General features: G+C 47.8%; 1 protein-coding gene across 10 annotated transcripts in view; it reads right to left on the bottom strand.

Moving 5' to 3' along the window:
- Window positions 1–19,682, bottom strand: part of LOC105186093 (Z band alternatively spliced PDZ-motif protein 52) — a 41,597-nt gene continuing 21,915 nt past the window's right edge. For 2 of the 10 annotated variants that reach the window (XM_011146067.3, XM_025301398.1), the window contains exons 6-16: window positions 19,083–19,356; window positions 17,069–17,254; window positions 16,566–16,671; window positions 15,483–15,629; window positions 14,580–14,633; window positions 13,069–13,204; window positions 6,268–10,030; window positions 5,053–5,239; window positions 4,828–4,948; window positions 4,250–4,365; window positions 1–4,081 (exon numbers count right to left, since the gene is read on the bottom strand). In XM_011146067.3, coding sequence (XP_011144369.1) covers window positions 4,004–4,081; window positions 4,250–4,365; window positions 4,828–4,948; window positions 5,053–5,239; window positions 6,268–10,030; window positions 13,069–13,204; window positions 14,580–14,633; window positions 15,483–15,629; window positions 16,566–16,671; window positions 17,069–17,254; window positions 19,083–19,356 — 5,168 coding nt within the window. In that variant the 3' untranslated portion in view covers window positions 1–4,003. Of the gene's footprint in view, window positions 4,082–4,249; window positions 4,366–4,827; window positions 4,949–5,052; window positions 5,240–5,495; window positions 5,578–6,267; window positions 10,031–12,466; window positions 12,512–13,068; window positions 13,205–14,579; window positions 14,634–15,482; window positions 15,630–16,565; window positions 16,672–17,068; window positions 17,255–19,082; window positions 19,357–19,682 lie in introns of all 10 variants that reach the window. The other 8 variants (XM_025301399.1, XM_019842775.2, XM_019842778.2 and 5 more) reach the window with 8 other exon arrangements.

Raw genomic sequence — 19,682 nt, forward strand, 5'->3', positions numbered from 1 at the left:
TTCGAGTGAATACTTCGTTTTATTTTGTAAGCAACACGTAACACGCGCATACAGAGGCTTGTGCGATGCACGGCCGGTACTTGGCCGAGAAAATCAACGTTACAATTTCGTGGTCCGCGCCGGCTGTACGATTCTCAAAGATCGAACGGCGGTAATCGATCGTCCGATCGTTCGTCGTCGTTCTGTTCGAAGTCAAGTCTCTTTCGCACAGCACTTTGCAGCTTTACTCTTTCTCTCGTTTTGCTGTTTAGTACTTTTATACGGCGAATCGTCGCAAACGCAGCTCAAAACACTCTCTTATGTGCTATATTTATATGTAGGATATTATTATTATATATTACCTTCCACAAGTCGACGAGTTCTGTCGAAATTTCTCGTACGTGAAATTCCTCTTTCTCTCACTCACTCTTGCTCATTCTCTCTCTCTCTCTCTCTCTCTCTCTCTCTCTCTCTCTCTCTCTCTCATCTTTCAGTCGCTCACACTCACTCGAAAAAAAAGCAACGATTATGCAGTGACAGAAGCTCGCGCAGATGGCACAGAAATCGGTAACCTCGTCTAGAAGTAACGTAATATGGCAATCGTACGTTCGTCTCGTTTGTGTTCGGTCGCTCTTTCTTCGTCAAATGGAGTCCCCAGACCGACGTTCGCTCCCCGCGCGTCCTCGTGCCCCGAAGAAGAGTTCATTAAAGCTGAAATGAGAATGCCCACCCCCGCTTGGCTCTAGGTAATATCGAATGTCGAATTAAATCTAAGACTTCTCAGGAGTTTGATTACTCCCGTGTGGTGGGGCTGTGCAAATTGGACTTGTCAAGAACTTGCGGGACGTCGGAGATCTCGGAAATTTGAAAACGAATTTTCAAAATTGGAGAATTTGAAAGCGTGAGCGTTTCCGCGAATTGGAGAATGTGAATCCGTCTCTGGTACGCGGAGAAGTAAGCTCGACTCGTGTAACTGAGAATTTCTGTTGCTCGGGACGAGCAGACGAGGACTCATTGAAGATTCTTATAGGTTTCTACTTAATCATCTCAAGCAGCTTTTCAGGCGGCCGAACGTTCGTTTACGGTCGCGGTAACGGAGTTACCGTTTCTCGTCATGTTGAGTTTTCGTCTGGTCCCTGCTCTTTCACGGTTACACGAATCGCTATTGTTTCTCCTCGTGCAATCACGCCGGGGACATTGTTACCGTGCGAATCTCAGCCTTTCGTTCCTCCGCAACTAGCGGATCGATCCGGCCGATTAAATAAAAGCCCGATGCATGCTGAACCTGTTATCAGGCTTGGCTTTAATCGGCCGATTTCAGGGTACGGCGGACTTGCGGATGACTTACGGCGAGGTTTGCATGCGCTAAGAATATACGTCTGATTCCGGTCGATTTAGTACAGCTATTAAGTGTCTTCGACGAATACTTGTTAGTCCGCATCTGAGAATCGCGCACAGAATGTCGGCTCTCATAAATTAATAGAAAATCACTCGCTACCCTCCCTCCCTCCCTCCCAATTATAAATTAAGCGATACTCGCTCGCTGTTAATGCGAGTAGTATTCGTAAGATGAATACAAGAGCATCGGGTGATCGTTCCTTCGAGTGTTTGACTAGTATACCTTCAAACAAACGTTACTGCGACGTTCCTCGTCTCAGTTGTGTCGGGAGAATTGCTCCGAGCGAAAATATTGGTCTTTCCGCCATGTATAAAAGCTAAGGAAGAATTATATTACGCGTTGGCGTGAAGCCCACACGACCGCTCGTTGAAACGAAATTGTTGCGGCTATCGAATCGTTCCAAAGGAACTTTGATACGGCAGGCGGGTTAAATCTCGTAAGAGCAATCAACAAACGTCGAAAGTATCGGTCAATTGAGCGACATTACTCGAACTAGAGCTCGTCTTAATTACTACCGTCGATCGCCGCGATGGAGTCACATCGTAGACTCACGTGAAAGTTCGATACATTTCCTAGTCGCGCATAATTTTTATTGTCCGAGAAAACCACGCGAATTACACGCACGGAGAGAAACAACTCCGTTAGTGTAACTGGATTGTCGGGGACCAGGTCTGAAGAACTCGGTTGTAGAGACGGAGAAAGCTTCTACATCTGCAGCAAATTTCTATTCATTCTTAATTGATTACTCTTAGTCATCTCGATCGAGTACAAATATCTTAAATCGCGCACGGAGAAAAGAGCTTCCTCGTCAACTAAATCTTGTTTTCTCCGACCGTAAAATGTGTCTGGCTCGTTCACTGTCGCAGTAATGCCACCAATCACATGTTTCTCCGTGCGGTAATAGAAACATCGTTTCTCGTCACCGAGTTCCCTCGTCTGGTCCTCATTCAGTTACACGAACTGAGATCTTTCTTCCATGCAATTCTCTCCTCATCGCACCCTCGCTCGCCATTCGTACTTTTCTTCCGATTTTATCCCCGCATCCACCTATTCGTCCATTCGCGTCTTTTTCTCTCTGTTTCCCTTTTCTTGTTTTTCGCCACGACCCACCATCGATCAACGATCTCGTCCGGACGGGGACGTCGACGCCGTTTCTGAAACGTTCACAGTGCGTGTTGCGTCCTGATGCACCTTGGAAGCACGTAGAAATATGCGAATAGTCCACGTAATAAACTAATTGCTCGGGTGACCTTTGCGTGATTTCGATCGCGGCGACTACGCCGTAGCGCAGCGTTTGTTGTGTATCGTTACGGGGGTTTCCTGCCACGAGCGATTTTACGAGGTATTCGCTAACCTCGCGAGGATCGCGATTAGACTGCCGTTCTCTGCGATTAAGCGGGAACCGCAAAGTGCAGAGGTACGTCGACGTCGACGTCGACGTCGACGTCGACGTGGTCGTCGTCGTCGTCGTCGTCGTCGTCGTCGTCGAACGTCCCCGACGTAATTAATCGCGCTGCTCGCTCGCTCGCAACGGTCGACGTTGCGCGATGCACGATATTCAATATTCTACGATGGTTGAACGCTCGTAAACGGAATATCGTCGCGATGTCGAGGATACGATGCGCCTCGGCGAAAGAAAGAAAAGAAAAATAGTCGCTTAACTTCGAAGAGCGCGAGTGAATTTATAGCACGAGCCGCGTAGCTGACGAAACGAAAGCTGACGAAACGTCTTTTTTTCGTTTGAAAGATATTTCTCACGCGACAAAATTACACTGGATTATTTTTTCCTTTCGATGCTGGTGTAAAAGTCGACGCACATGGCTGAATTTTCGCAAATCGGAAACGGAGAGTGGTAATGTGAGCTCTTCAGAGTTAGAAATGTTTGGTGCGCGGTCGAGGATGACCGATGGCCTCCTGCGCCATGTATTCTTAATTAAAAGCTAGATAATAAATATTAATTAATATCTCATAGCTGGACGACGCGCGGCAAAATTGTTCGTATCTCGACAAAAAGTAAACATCGCATAGAATCAATCGGGCTAATGAGTGTGAAAACACACGAGAGATATTATTACGGAACACCTTTCGATCGTCCAAATTCTTTTTTTAGGATTTTGTCTTTATATAATCTCATATAACTTTTATCTAATCTTCAATATGACTAGTGATTCTATGTAATTTTTTTTACCTAGTTTTCAAGAAAACTTTTATCTGTATTTTTTATCTGACTTTTATATTATTTTCTAAATAAATATTTTTCATGACTTCATAAACTCCGTAACTTATCATGATTTAACAAAAGAATATCTTTCTTTTTACTTTCCTTATATATTTTCTTCATTGCACTTGCTCAGGCATGAAAATCGTCCCGATTGATCTTATGCTCTTCGTAGTTTCGTACGATGTGGGTTGTTCGCGGGTTTGAGACAAAGGGTTAGTGGAGTGATCTCGGCCGGAGATACAGTAAAGAAGAAAATGTGGTCGCGATAAAAGTGATTCGTGCATTAACACCGTACGCTCTTCTTGCCCTTCTTGAACGTCCTTCGCTCGAATGTTTTCTTTCTCGCTATCTGCTCTTGCCCTTCCGTCGCCCCGTCGATCATCCGCGACGTTCGAGAGCGGATCTTAACGCGCGTGATTTTTGCAGAATGGGCGGCCGCCTTTCGCGTAGAAGCTTTGGCCCTCTAGATTCTTCTTGCACATCTGATGCGTCGATAAAAAGTCACAGTTATTTAGTATCAATTCTACGTTTTTTATGAGTGGGGAAGAGAGATATAATAGGTCCTCATAGATTATGAAAATCGTCAAATCGCCTCTGCAAGACGAACGGAAGTTCAAACGCAAAATACTGGCGTTTCGTTCTTTACTCACCGTGCAGTTGAAGCATTGGCTGTGGTAGTTGTTATTCAGGGCTTCCACCCAGCGATCACCAGCCTCGACTGGAAATCCGCACGCGAAGCATTTCGTGGTAAACAGCTCGTTCCAGTCTGTATTTAGAATGAAACCGTGATAAGTTAATTTTTGTAGCAATTGAATGACAAAGTAAACGAAGATGAGAGAGAGGGTGGATTGTGCTGTAGAAAGGAAACCTTATACAGTCTACTTGAGTTACTTTGGTGAAAATAAAAATTGAATGTATCAATTTACCAGAGTGGAATTTCACTCGAGGAAATTTAGAGATCAGAACGCGTTTCTTACATTGTTTAATCTATTTGAATTCAGAATTCAGGAATCGATCATTAAGAAATTGGAAAAACATGTCTGTATCATCGAATTCTTTTTCTGTAGATCAAATGCAACGAAACGTATAAAAATTCACGACTTCTCGTGATTCGATCCATTTTCAGCAAAAAATCGCTGCGCAAATAAGTAAAAATATTTTGACAATGTGTATCTGTGTTGGTACACTTCATATTGCATCATTACTTCGTTATCGTGATGATACTAACCAGCTTCGCAATAGGGCAATCCTTCCTCGAGGAAGAACGGACTGTTGCCGAAGAGTTTGCCGCAGTAGGCGCAGTTAAAGCATTCAGGGTGGAAGTGCTTTCCAATCGCGTTCAGGCAATCCTGAAACGAAGATCGAAGGGACAATTCATTTGAATTTGTAAACATCATCACGTCTCGCGTCGCGTCGCGTCACGTCGATGACAGCTGTACACGGCGATACTCACGCCCTTGATTTTGTTGTTGCACTTGTTGCACGTGGGCGCGATGAATTTCTCGAAACAGTACTCGCAGTAGAGCTGTCCCTTCTCCTCCACGAAGCCGATGTCCTGAAGCGGACGGCGGCATTGGGCGTTGACGCAGACGAAGTGATCGGGGCACCAGATCTGGCCCAGAGCGGTGATGAAGGGCCCTCTGTGCGTCACAACGCGATTGATTATGCGATTATCACGAAAACAATCTCGGACAGAGAGCGACAGCTTGAAAGAACAATTATATCCTGGCTACGAACAATGCGTGATCCGCTCTTGTCTTTTTCTTTCTTTCTTTTCTTTTGCAAAGCAGTAACGATAGCTGAGCAAGCAATGATTAGGTTTCATATTCGAGAACAAAAAATAAAACGTAGGCGTTAACGGACGTTCCGTGGACTAAGCGGAACTTTTATACGAACCTTATGCACTCTTTGTCGCCTTTACAGCACACAGGCTTAATGGTGAAACCATTCGACTTGTGATTAGTGTTTTCTTCGTTAGCTGTCAACAACATGCCATGGAAATCAGTAGTTAATTAGGTTACAGTTAGGCAACGATTAACATCTATATAAACGAATGCGATAAACTTCTATGTATAATATTATTTTTGTAAGCGAAAATATAGGGGAAACTCAAACGTATGCTTCAAATTGCAAAACAATAATATTATTGAGGAAGAAGAAATGGAAATAATTTCTCAATCACCTGACGCATAGTGTAAAACGTTTGCTCGCGAAATATTCGGAGAAATAGTTCGATATTTTCAAAATATGAGGTTCTGCTCTGTCTAAAGTCAGGTGATATGATTTGGAAATTGGCATTTCATCATACTGATCATGTGGATAAAAGTAGGGTGCGTCCATCATTCAGACATAAGCCATGTCGTATTTTAAGAAAAGCTGATTTAAGCACATCGAGACAATGTATAGCATCAAAGCTAATTCTCTGTACGGAACCTCCCAAATGAATCACGATCGGTGCCCCAATTCTCGGAACGACCAAAAAAGTGGCAGCTGAAAACCAGAAACAAACAGCACTACCCACACACACAAAGTGGGTACAAGTGCGAGCGAAGTGCGCTGAAATACAAGCGAAAAGAAAAACACACATTCAACGAGAAGAGGGCGAACACGACACAGAGATTGCGCAGGCATCTCGTCGCCGCTCGGCGCAATCGTGACCTATGAGTACCTGACGTATGAGTTGCAATGAGCGCACAGCGGTATACGCGATCCCGCAGCGACCGCCTGATTGAGGATCCCTCGTCCGCGTTTGGGCGCGCTGCTACCGGCGAACGATCCGCTCTTGGACGAGCCCGCACCACCGAGGCCGCCGACTCCGGCACCTAGATCCGGGTGGGACGACAAATTTGGTGGGTCTACTAAACTCTGGGTCTTACTAGAGGGGCAATGGATCTGGTCCTGGCAGTGGTTCTGGGTCTGACAACGGTTTTGGGTCTGACAGCGGTTCTGATCACGGCAACGATCGTCGGAGCCACAGTGGGTCTCCCGGTAGCTCTGGGTGTGGTGGTAAGAAGTCTCGGTATAGCTGTGGGTTTGGGTCGGAGCTGGGACTTGAGATGGGGCTTGTGGCTTGTAAAGCTGTATTGTGGGCAGGCTGCTGTTGGTAGAACCGCTCTTGGCGGTGAGTCGCGCAAGCTGACCGCTCAGATTAGTGCGAGGTTTGAAGCCCCGGGAGCACTGAGGGGGTGCTGGTAACGCAGGGTCTTCATCGGGAAACGGGATTTGGGGGAAAGGGAGGTTCGCCCTCAGCTGACTTGGGGATGGACCGGGCTTGGTGCAAGGTGCCACGCACACTGAACCGTCGGCGCAAGGTGCCACACAGATTCCGGAGTCAGGGCAGTTGTTTGGTATGTAATCGCAGGCGGAGTCGCGACCGCATGTGCCGGCCGGTTGGCCGCACATGCCGGTTTGTATGCCGAAGCAGGGCGACACACAGACGCCTGATCGATCTTTCGTGGGCACTACGCAGACCCCGGATTTCGGGCAGGTGGACTGCGAGCTGCCATCACAAGGCACCACGACGACTCCAGCCTTCGTGCCCCGATCGGAATGAGCCTTGCAAGGCAGAACAGTCACTCCAGTTTCTGGGCAAGGCTTTGGGGAGGGTGTCTCGTAGCGCATGTGACGCACTTCCGTAGAGCTGCTGTAGATCGGTTTGACGGGTGCTAGACTGGTTCGCGATGGTATAGGGCACGGCAAAGTGGGCTTGGTTTGACTCACTTTGTCGATGGTGCAGATGTTCCCTGGACTCTGTGGCGGCGACGTTGGCACTACTTCCTTCCGTTCGCATTTCTCGTAATCTTCGACCACCTGAAGAGCTTTCTTTACATAGGACGCGGTGTTTTGTTGCTCGCTGGTCTCCTCGCTCGTCATGCATCGTGTCTCTTGGAATTGGGCGTAGAGCGCATCCGTTGGACCTCCGTCGAGGCTATTGGTTTCTTTCTCGTCGTAGTTGACAGTCCTTGAGGCGGAATACTCTTGTTTTCTGTGACCGCTGTCGGTGTCTTCCTCCACATTGTAGGATATAGTTTTGCGCGACGGGAAATGTATCGATCCACGTTTCGACGGCGGTGGATCTTCTCGAACTCTCGGAGCTTGAGCTTTCACGTAGCAAGCAGGTGGCTCAGGTGGCCCCTGCGCCGGTGATATGGACCTACGAGGTGTTGGAGTGGGTGTTCTGCTAGGAATGAACGGCTGGCTCTCCACTGGACCTTTCTTCATCGCCACCAGGTTTCTCTGATAGGCTGGTATAGTGTCCGGTTTCTTTAGACCCGCTGTGAAAGACTTACTGCTAGGTGTTTGTGGTCGAGACCTCGCCGGCGACGCTGAAGAGTCTCTTAAGCGATGGTCAGGCGGTGGGGTGGGCAAGGGTCGCGGTCCGGAATATTCTTTGACTTCCTTCATGCACACTTGTTCTCGCGTGTAAGAGTCCCTTTTCGTATCGCCATACAGAATGTCCAATGGCGGACAGTGGCTATTTTGCATTTGAATACTCGGAGTCTGCGACCTACTTGCGATCTGCCGATCTTCTGGTCCGATTTCCCGACTCAGAGGGGTATAGGATCTCTCGGGTGCTATCGTTAGAGCTTGTTGGAACGGCGAAATCGGTCGAATCTCTTCCTTGGGCGGCGGCGGTTTGGGTCGACATCTGTGGTCCAGGTAGATAGTCTCTTCGGTGTAGAGCTCCTTCATGCTGCTGGTGGCACTGAGCGGCGTGTAGGACCGATCGGATACAGTTGTCAGGGCGTTCACCATCTCAGACTTCCACTCCTTGGGCGTGGAGTTCTTCACGGGCATGTCCGCTAGAGGTTTCGGCCCGGTTTCAGTTTCCTTTAGGAACTGGACTTTCTTCTTGCACGTCTCCATGGTCTCTTGCTGAGGTTGGTGGCTGTATCTCGCGACCACTCGTCTCTCTGGTGCTTGTTGATCCCTGAGACTTTGATGAACCTCCACCTGCTCTCGCAGACTCTTCCTGCGCTCATCGTCGCCCACACCTTTCCTCCTCACGCGTTCCTGAACTAGCACCTCCTCTGTGATTTCTTCGTAAGTCTCTTTCGTCACCTTGCAGCGTCCAGGAGTGGTGTCCGTCTCGGTGATGCGTTCCTCTCGAACGACAGTTCTGCCGAGCGGTTGTTCTCGCACCTTTTCGATTTCTTCCTCCGCCTCATTGAAGGTTACATGTTTCTTGGCCTTCTCCTCTTCTTCTTGTCTTCGTTTCTCCTCTTCTTCGCGGCGTCTTCTTTCCTCTTCTTCTCGTTTTCTCTTTTCTTCTTCTTTCTTCCTGCGTTCCTCTTCCTCCTCTTCCCTCTTCCTTTCTTCCTCCTCCTGCTTCACCTTCTCCAGCATCTGTTGAGCATCGATGACCGACGTAACCGTCTCAGCGGATTCTTCCACTGTCCGTTCCTCTGCCGTGTTCTCCACCTCTCGATTGATATGCTTCTCGGTTCTCCTCGTGAAGTATTCCGACTCCGTTTCGTCCTCTTCTTCGATCATCCTAGTATCTGGTTTCTCCGGCGACACCTTCTCTACAGTCTTCTCGAAGGTCGCCGATTTCTTCACGTGCATACCGTCGACGATCTCCTCGGCCGTTTCGGTGATGAAATCATGTTCGCCTTGAATCCCCGTCGAGCAAACTTCCGGCTCGTCCATTTCGTCTTCCCTGAGATCAGTGACTTCAGTATCAACTTCCTTAACCGTTTCGGCTGGTTCTTGCCTGGGCGTGGGCAACGGCGGTTTCGGGCAGATCGTTTGCTCCCTTCGGCAGATTTCCGCTCGGTAAGCTCGATGCTCCTCCCGTTGTTCCTTACCACTCGATATCCGTTCTCGATGGCAGACCTCGCGCTGCATCAGCTTCTTGCAGATCTTGGGCTGCTGCTGTTCCTGTTGCGCGTAACTTTGCTCGTACAGGTTAGTGCCGCCGCTAGTGACGGTCGCGGTCCACGGTTTCGGGATCGGCTGGACGATTTTAGTGGGCGTGAGCGATCTACGAACGCTGTCGGTCGAGCTGGGCCTCGACGTGACGTCCGAGCGAGTGGTCCTGTTGGTGTCCACTAGCTCGACACGCCGGTACATCGGCCCAGGACAACTTAACCGATCCATTGCCGAGTACTCGCGCTGACGAGCACCTTCTCTTGTCGCTCTTTCGACCTCTCGGTCGGTGCTCTCGCTTCGTCTCTCGGTTCTCCAACTCAGGGCTCGCTCGTAAGCTTCGATACTAGCGCGCTTCTCTCTGGCTTGGTGGCACCTTCGGTCGAGGACGGAGTTGGGGTTGATGTAGAGAGGACTGGCGGTGGGATAGGTGATGTCTTCGATGGATTTCGGGGGTGGCCACACAAGACTTCGGGATTTTACGGAGCTGGGACGGGACTGGTCTCTCGTGTCCTCAACGACTTCAGAGTAGCAGGACCTTTCGTAAGTTTCGCTGGAGGTTTCTGGGACGGGGAACAGAGGACGTGACGAAATAGTTGATAGATCCGACGGAGGGGCGGGTAGCTCGCCGAGATCGTGGAGCAAAGAAAACGAGGGTGCACGACACACGAAAAGTGCATTTAATACATGCGTTCGGGAGCGTGAGTGACGTCGGGGGGGGGATACGTTAGAAAGAACAAACAAAAAAGAACAAAGAAAACTGCAGTGAGTAAGAAGCACGATGAACCGCGCATGCGCTCGTGATCTCTTCGATTTCTCTCCATCCTTCGAGTTCGTGTCATTATTTTATTAAGTGACGGAAAATTAGAGATTCCCTCAAATCATGTTTGAACAAGTGATAAAGTGGACAGGTAGAAGGAAGGTGAGAAGAATACGTATATCGTTGAAGATATTTTAATCAGAATATTTTTTTTCTGCTCAAAATTTTTCAAAAGAGACCACGGGCACAGCCCGGTGCGCTAAATTAAGAAAAAAGAAGCGAGATATTAAATAAACTCTCGTAGTCTTCGCGAGAATTCGAAGGCTCTTCTAATTCATTAATTAGCCGCACTCTCTCGATTAACTAGCCACTGTCGACAATCTAGAGCAGCGTGAGAACTGCGATTCTGTGCGAGTTGTTATGAATGATCGATACCAAATCGGTCGTAAGTAGCAAAAGGATTTTACGATGACAGAGCGCGCATTAGCATCGGCACTCAGGTACTGGCACCGATGCAAAGCGAAGAAAAAAATCGCTATTAAGTCGTCCATGACTCTATGTGAGAGCGTCGAAGAAGAGAGGTAGTGCAATGAAAGAAAAAAAAAAGAAAACCAGAAACAAGTGTGGAGGTATAGACGTGCGCTCGTTCAACGACGAAGGGCTTGTTGTGCTTCACTTAATATTTGTATTTATTTATCCAACATTCTGGGCTGATGACGATACACAAGCTGTCACCGGGCAACACCTCAGAAGTGTCATTGTGTCCGTGCGCTGACTCACGATGTTCTTTCTCGTGTCTCTTGAAAGAGAGAAAGCGCAAAAACAAGCGATATTCTCGGGGTGCGAGAAGTAACTCACTCGCTACCGGTCGCGTTATCGCGTTATCGCGTAAGACAGGTCCAGAAGTACGTAAGTATCAAAGTTGCTAGAAAAAAAGGAGAGAAAGAAACAGAAAAAGAAAGACACATTCATCCCACTCCGAGGAAAACAGCGAATGCGTACCTAATGATCGCGACGCGCTAAAAAAATTTTCTACGTGACGCGAAAGAAATCGTGAACAGCAACGAAAAAATCGCTCTATGCGTTTTCTGGCGCTTTCGTCATCTGGATTGTGTTTGGGCCATTCGGTTGCCAGCGTGAAGACGACGACGGCGGCATCGAGAGCTATCGATTCATGCGAAAGTGAGGGAGAAAGGTCGGGGTTTCGGGTTGAAAGACGGACCGGCTGAAAAAAGATAAAAGAAAGATTATACGCGCGGGAAAGAGATGACGATAACGATAGCGCGCGCGTGGCGAGACCTTGCGGGTGTGAACATGCCGGTATGCAACGTCTAGAGAACGAGATGTTGCGAGTGAAGTTCCAATAGGCCGTTTCCTTTTTTTCTTTTTTCAGATAGTATATAATGCAAAAGACAAAAGAGAGAGAGATATATATATATATTACGGAATATTTTTCTTCGCCGGAATGAATAAGACGGAATAGAAAATTTTCCTCTACGATGAAATTTACATTGCAGCTTTTTCTTATAGCAAGGGCAAAGTGGGACGAAATGATACAGACTGTTAAAATTCGAAAAAAATTACGAAGGAAAGTATTAATGTTTTTTTTTTTTATATTCCGTTTTATTATGCGTAGTTTAATCGTGATAACTTTGGATATCGGATTTTTAATTCTGTCACGAACGATTTCTGATCCGGGCACTTTCTCTTGCGATATACTCGGGATATTTCGAGACAAGATTACAATTTGATTACAATTTGACAATTCTCCGAGTACATCGCGCGAGCTTGTAAAGGTACAAGAGTAAAAGGGGGTGAAAGCGCGCAGGAAGGTCGCTACGAACTGTCATAGCTCTCAGAGTTCGCCGTCGTCGTCGAGATAACGACGAACGATAAGAAGCCGAGGACGAAACTTTACGACAATCACAATCCGGGAGAGAATCTGGAGAGAAAGAGAAAGAAAGAGAGAGGAAGAGAGAGAGAGAGAGAGAGAGAGAGAGAAAAAGAGAGAGAGAGAGAGAGAGAGCAAGAGGGAGAGTCTCCTAAACCTTCCTTTCTCTTTCTATACAAGAGGTCAACATCATGACACGGATTAACGAGAACCAACGATCAATCGATCGATATGAGCAGCGGTGCGGGGGAGAAAGTGCGATAAAATGTGAGGACGTAAGCCAAGAGTGCGCGGCGTATCAGCCAAAGCTTGAAACTCGGTCAACTGGCTCTAATCTATTCGTCGTACCTCTGAAGGGCGAACTTTTTGGCTTTGGCAGGGTAGAGTACCGACCTATTTGCAAGAATCGAAGGCAGAGTTAAGCCAAGGGCACACGAAACGAGATCGCGCGATTGCAGTCTCGGTCGATCGCGAGATTGCCTCTTCTTCCGACGTTTCCGACAACGATGCCTCAAATCGACGCGATCCCCGCAAGTGTGACCGTGACGTGACATAAAAAATATACGTGAAGAAAGAAGATGATGTACTTGCGAACTGGGGGAGACTCTGTAACCCGTCGCTCACGATTCGAATACCTCGTCGTGTGAGATTGCAAAGAGGTAGGGATTTCGATGTGACTCTCTCGGTACCTCGAGATCGACTGCGTGTCATAAGTCATAAGCGAATTCCTGTTGCGAGTCTCCGTGTGTGACTGCATTACGCAAACCGGGCAAATGTATCTATGCGCGTATGATGTGTGTAATATCGCGCAGGTTTCGCGCGATTTGGACGTGTTATTGAACATCCGTCTCGCGAGTCAAGCGAGTTCTCCTCGCGCCTTCGCATCAATTCTTCACCCATCGAGATTTCACCGTGAAGCTTATCCTCGGCGATACGAGACGCTTACTTACCTGTCACAGTCTGGCTCTGAGGACGCGGCAAGGTGTTACTCCCGGAATTTAACGCCGGGCTCGAGGACAGATTCGATGAGAAGCCAGCCGATCCACCGAAGGGCTTAGGACCGATGAGACTATTGCTCGTTGGTGCCTGCGAATTCACAAATTTCCACCTTTAATCGTCCCTTGCAACATGCCGTTGCAACATGCACTTTATCCTTGTTCTTTTGATGCGTCAAGCGACAATCTTTTTTTATCGAAAGTTTTTCCATTCGACATCGATGTGTAATTAATTTCGTTTTTGGACTAATGAAACGATATCCGCGAGAGAGAATCGATGGGAAACGTGAAACGTGCTGCTCGTCTGCGCAACGTGTGTAATCGAAACCGTGTGGGCGATTTCGTTGTCCTGATAACGCTCGCTAATGCAAAAGCGCGATAAGTTAATCAGCGAGCCGTATTGCGCGCAAAGTCTCAAGGAACGTCAGGCTCGAAGGTATTATTTCCATTCTGCCTGGAAGGTCATACGCGAGCGAGCGCGCATTATGCGAGCTCAATTATCAGCACGAGAACTTCTTTAAGACGATTAATTATCACAGCGTTCACAGCGAAGGAACGGTATAATCTCTCTAAACAAGCAAACCGTACGTCTTGTTAATTCAGCATTGTTTATTGCACACATCGCTGAGCGAATTGCTGAAAGATCAGTAGATTGGCTGGCAAAATTTATCGGCGATTTATACTTTAGACTTCATCAACAAGTTCATTGCCGGAATGACTCCGGGCAATTTCACGTTCCCGACGTCGCACCTTCTAATCAGTATGCTGTTTGAGTATGCTAATTCATCATACTTGTCACTCAACAAAACCCGCAGAGGAGAAATCTACGCGAGGTAACTCGCGTCCGACTCGGTCAATGTGTTGATCCATTTGCGTCGTTGAGAAATTGGAAAAATATGCCCGTGAACCAACGAATGTCTTTTATCCCTCAGATCGACAACGTAATGTCGATCATCAAACGTCAAACGTAATGAAAAGCAAATTGCATTTTTGCGATCTGATCCACCTACGGTAAGAAAGATCGCGATTTGAAGTGAACGGGTGTATATCCGCTTTTGATGCAAATAGGTCGAGCGTGCATCGAAGCGAGCGAGCATCGCTGATTAACTCGCGAGAGCTCAGTCGATTGTACAAGATCAACGACTTTCCGAGCCGAGAGCACGGCCGAGAGCAGTCGTCGCTTGGCGGCTACGTTGTCTCGCTGTTATTCGTTCTCAAGGACCCGCTGAAATGAATTAACGCATCGCGCGAGCTCGACGACGGCTCTCATGTGCACACAATCGCGCGAGGCGGTTCACTTTTTACCGTTTACGTGTATCTCGATTCACGTTTCCAATGACTGTCTCTCGCGTGAGTTTCGCGTCGCGGCTTTCGCGGATATCACGCTCGCGATACTGACGATCTCAGAGGGTGATCGAAGAGTCGAAGAAGGACGACGAGCGTTACGAGTCGCGCTGGGACTTTACCTGGACTGATCGCAAGCTGGGCGAATCGACGGGCGGGGTGCCAAGACGGGTGGGCTGCAATGCACAAAACGACACAACGTGGTCACGTGGCTCGGGCAATTAAAACGAGCGGGAGGGTGCGACGGGGTAGGTGGATGGCCAGGGAGGGGACGAAAAAATCCACGGGAACCGCTCCCGATTGCGACAGGCCGATTAGTCATCGGGTCGAAATAATCGATCGTGAGAGATTGAGAGGAGGATTAAGACACAAGTGGGTGGTCGACCTACAGTGTCGACGAGGAAGCTGACGGTCGCAAGGACACCGCGGTGGAATGACGACTAGCCGGTGACCGATCAACCGGTTTCGAAATTCACGCCTGATTCAGCGTAGGTGACTTTCGTGCGATCCTTGCGCCTTGTGTCAGCTGTTAGCGGACATTCATTCGCGAATTGCGTTCTTTTCCTCTCGCGTGTCAGCCAGTGTATGCGAGGTATGCACCGCGTCTACAGCGTCTCTACACGTTGATCTTCGGGAAAGAAACTGAAGATCGAAAAAATTCGGGACGAGATTCTCCGAAAGATTATAATCTCGAAATACGAATATTCGAGACGATCTCCTGAAATATTCTAAAATTATCATTATTTACATGTGTAGAAAGTCGTTATTCGCATGTGGAAATTTGTACATAGTGTGCGACTACTTTTCCTCTTCGAAATTATGATCTTTCTCACCACGAGTAGAGACTATATTTTTCAAATTTCGAAATTTGGATTTTTCGAGACAATATGACTCGCGGCTTGTCGCATATGTCGAGCGTTTCATGTGTCAGGATTATCACGAAAGGAAAGACACACGCTGAAGTTAGCGGTGCTTTAGCGTTAGCGCGGGTACAAAGAGATCGAGATTCCGAGCACATTGCCAACCTCTGTGCCACCTGTTTGGATGGTGATTGTGCTCGTGAACGTTTTTGATTCCCCGTTGCAGTCGCCATTGCGGATGCATCCGTTCGTGTTCGTGGTCAGTCGTCGAGTATGTTGGAATCCAGAATCGGGGCTCGTACGATTGCACGCCTGGAAAAGCGATTAGTTGCCAAGCGAGGGCCACACTTGTTAACTTCTCAAGAGAGACACGCGTCTCATCGTCGGGAAACGATTGTTCGTAAGCCGTAGCGCGATTTTCGTAAATGCATCGCGATCGAGAAATCAAATCCGTGACGAGAAAAATGTCTCATGCGTCTGGATGATAAGATACATCGGTATATTTATTTCTGTTTGAAGCGAAGAGTAACGGAGTTGAGTGTCTCGTAAATTGTGTCTGTTACTTACAAGAGCTATTGACAGCGTTCGTCATGAAGATTTTTTTCTTGGTGAGAATGTCGAGGAGAGTCATCATTTATAATGACATTTTTCATTTTCAACGTAACACATGTTTGCAGTTAAATCTCAGATTAAAATTCTGTTGTGTGTGAAATAAAATTGAAATTAATGGGCTTAAAACAATTTTGTTGTCCACATAGTCTTCCAAAGTTTAGTTTTCGTTCGACAGTCTCGTTCGACGAAAAAAATGACAGATTTACATGACACAAGGAAATCGCGCTATGTAAATAGCGGGCGCGACTTACGAGACATCCCAGTTCCACCCAGCAAGATATTCGAGTTCGCGAACGACGGTTGTTCGCTTTGTCGCGAGGGTCATCGGCTTCGTGGCGAATTCGACGCGACGCCGACGCCGTCTTTCCAGAAGACGATCGTCGCATCACACGTCCATTGTATCCCCGGTATGACTTAAAAAAGGAATCGTTAATGCGAGAAATTTCGTCGCGACCTTCGTCCGGCTGGCGACCGTAAGAAGCGCTGTGAAATCGCGCGCGAATGCAGCAAAGCCACGCTCAATGCAAAATACTCGCTTTATAAGCCATACCAAAACAGGCAAGAAAATGCGTGTGCGGAAAAATCCCGCCGTAGCATGCCTCGTAAAGAGAATCAAATTATGATGAAGCAACTTACGGAGAATGGCTGAGGCGACGATCCGTGATTGCTAAGGGGCGGCGATAAAGGTGCACCCACACTCGCCAGCGCCGCGGAAATGGTGCCGGCCGGTGCTTTGCCACCTCTGTCAAATCGCAAAGAGAGGATACCTTGTCATTGATGACTCCACGAATTCAGGCTCGTCGAGAGAAATACTCGAGAAAGAAATATATATCACGACCGACTCAACGAATTTGGGAAATCTATCTTTCGATTTTATTGTCCGCTCAAGCCTGAAGTAATAAGTATTGTTTCTTTCATCCACTTGACATTATTTGTATATTTTGTATTTCTGGCTTGAGAGGAGGGAATTAAAATCTTTGCTATTAAAAAGTTCATCGCGTTCTTTAGCAAGATAGACTCCACCGACGGTCTGTTATTGGAAGAACACGATAAAAGAGCGATAGGTGTATCTCATATAAAAAGTGCGGTAGTATTCTTTCAACGTTGCGCCACATATCGTAAGAGACGGTGCAACTTACGGTGGAACGGTGATTGGTACGAGACCAGCCGGTGCGTTTTGCCTGGCGACGAGTTTCGCGTGGATGTCGCAGTACAATTTATTGTTGATGTTGTAATAGCCGACGTTCTTCAGGGACGTGCCGCAGGTCGAGCACTTGAAGCACTCTACGTGGAGGTTCTTGTCCTTGATCCTGACGAACACACCGCTGCGCCGCGAAAATAAATAGACACATTAACGACGGTATCGTTCTCCTCCGCTCTCTCAGCGCTACGGTAATTAACTTTCTTTGAGCGTAACAGTAAAGGCGAGATGATGACGTCGCATCGGATGTGCCACGAGTTTTCAACTGTGTACTGTATGCACTCGAGCACAAGAAGAGAAAGAGAGGTAACACGACACCTCGACGAAGGAGGCCGGGGGCATAACTATTATTTCGTATTATGATCTCCATGGGAATTATATCCGACGAATGAGAGAGCGAGATGAGACGCGCGGGCAAAGCTACAAGGAATGTGCTTAGAACATTAATCTCCGCTAGCGAAGTGAGTTTCTCTCGGAAAACACCTTGCCAAAAATACTCTGTTGCGTTTTATGACTGAGATCAAAATCAGCTGGCCAATACAATGTGAGTTGTACAATGTGCATGTGTAATTGTAATGCTCGCACAATAGCGTGTGTGCGTCGGCAAGTCCTCCCCGTGTAATATTCTACGCTCGAGATCGTAAATCGGCTCCGTTCTTCTTCGGCCGGGACGAAAAACAGGCGACACTTCGATGCGATTTCTTTGCGAAATTTATGAAAATGAAAAAAGAGAAAAAACGATCGGTAGCATCTGACGTGAGTGTCGACCGGCAACCCGCGCGAAAAAATTCAAAAACGTTTTTCTCGTGTCTGCCCGACCGCGGCAAAAAGTCGTGGAGGTGGTGAACAAAAACAGAAGAAAACAAGAGAAAAGAAAAAGTCGCTGAAAGAAAGAAAGAAAAAAAAAACACGACTGCGCATAAGAGTAAAAAGGGAAAAATCGAGAAAACAAGATAAAAGTTCCACAAAAATATAATCATCACAACATCGAAAGCGTATGTCACGTTATTGTGGTCATTCAGTTGTGCTGTGAATGCGTTGGAAAAGGTGCTATTAAAGAGTGCAAGAGAGTAAAGAGACACTTAAGTAGGGCTAGTGCGCTGAAGCTGCGAGCGAGCGAGAGGAGAAGGAAACTTTCGTCTCGCTCGGATACGACTTCCAGTAGGTTGTAAGCCACAAGCTCTCCAATGATCACAAATGATCAACTTGTCCAGAGATAACAGCGAGATCAAAATGCACAACGAGACTCCAGCCGGTGTTCGTTCCTCCTGAGGAAGCGATTCTCATGAGAAAGAGGCGACAGAGAAAGGCGCGCTCCGAGTCCGGGTCCATCAAAAGGATAAGCGTGCACCTCGCTTAATCTGATTTCTCCAATTGACGCTAACAAAAACTTGCGCTAAAAATTGCCGCGCCTCGTTCGCGGCCTCGTTTCTTCACACCTCGCGTAACTCGATTTATTATTTCCCGCGCCGCAATATCGCGATGTCATTTTTTCCCCTCTCGCCCCGCTAATTTTCCTCTACGATAATGTATCTTCAAAATTAAATGTATCTTTAATTAATAATAATTAAATGACGTGCACGCTTGTCTTCGAATCGGAGTGTTCAAGATGATACGAGACAGCGTACGACAATCGAGCAATTCAGAACGGCGTCGTGTTCGGGAACCTTTGACGATCGCATGAGGCGCGGAATTCGCCGACTGAGAACAACAGGATATCGCGAATTGTACATAAATACACACACACACTATATTTCAACAATCCCGGCTCGATTCACGGCGCACGAGGCGAGGGGCTGCTCGCTGGAAAGCTGAGCGAGCAATCTCTCAGAGTCAGCACGTCTCTCGTTCTCAATGGGCGAACGGCAGCGCCTCGAAATCGTCGCCAAAACGAAACCCGCGGAGCGGCCGTCTCGTGCAAGGGTGGAGTCTTTTCTCGCTTAAATAGTTACACGATCACCCGGTCGCAGTTGTTACAAACGACCCCGCCCGGCGTCGACGACCCCGCGGCAGCAGACCCCTGCTTCTGCTGTGCTTCCTGAGGCTTCGGCACGTCGGAATTCGACGTGGCCGGCTTGCTACCGGCAGGTGCACCACCTCCACCACCACCACCACCACCACCACCACCGCGCATAGCATAAAACCGAGGCGTGGGTGACCTCGGCGAAGTGGCCCTTCCGCCAACCGCGTGGCTCACCGAGGAGTAAAACTCTGTCCTTGAAGAAACTACGACATGGAAGTAAGAGAAAAAGCGCCATGACAACGGCAGCACCGGGAGAGACGTGACCGCTCGATGAAGCGATATTTCTTCGGCAATCGTGTGTCCGCCGATATAAACGCGCGCACGCGGATCTCCGGTTTCTTGAATCACGGGGAATTTATTTTTATTGAGGGGGGAGGGGGAACTATCCGAGAGCAGCCATCAGCCGCTATACAATACGCGTACAATTACAATTGCAGGAGAAGAAAGTAGATAGAGAGAGAGAGAGAACTTTCTCGGGTTTTCTCGGGTTTACGCAAATCTTCCCGCGGGAAGATCTTGCAATATCTCG

This window comes from Harpegnathos saltator, unplaced genomic scaffold (assembly GCF_003227715.2).
Source record: "Harpegnathos saltator strain DR-91 unplaced genomic scaffold, Hsal_v8.6 scaffold414, whole genome shotgun sequence".
In the NCBI taxonomy this organism is placed as follows: domain Eukaryota; kingdom Metazoa; phylum Arthropoda; class Insecta; order Hymenoptera; family Formicidae; genus Harpegnathos; species Harpegnathos saltator.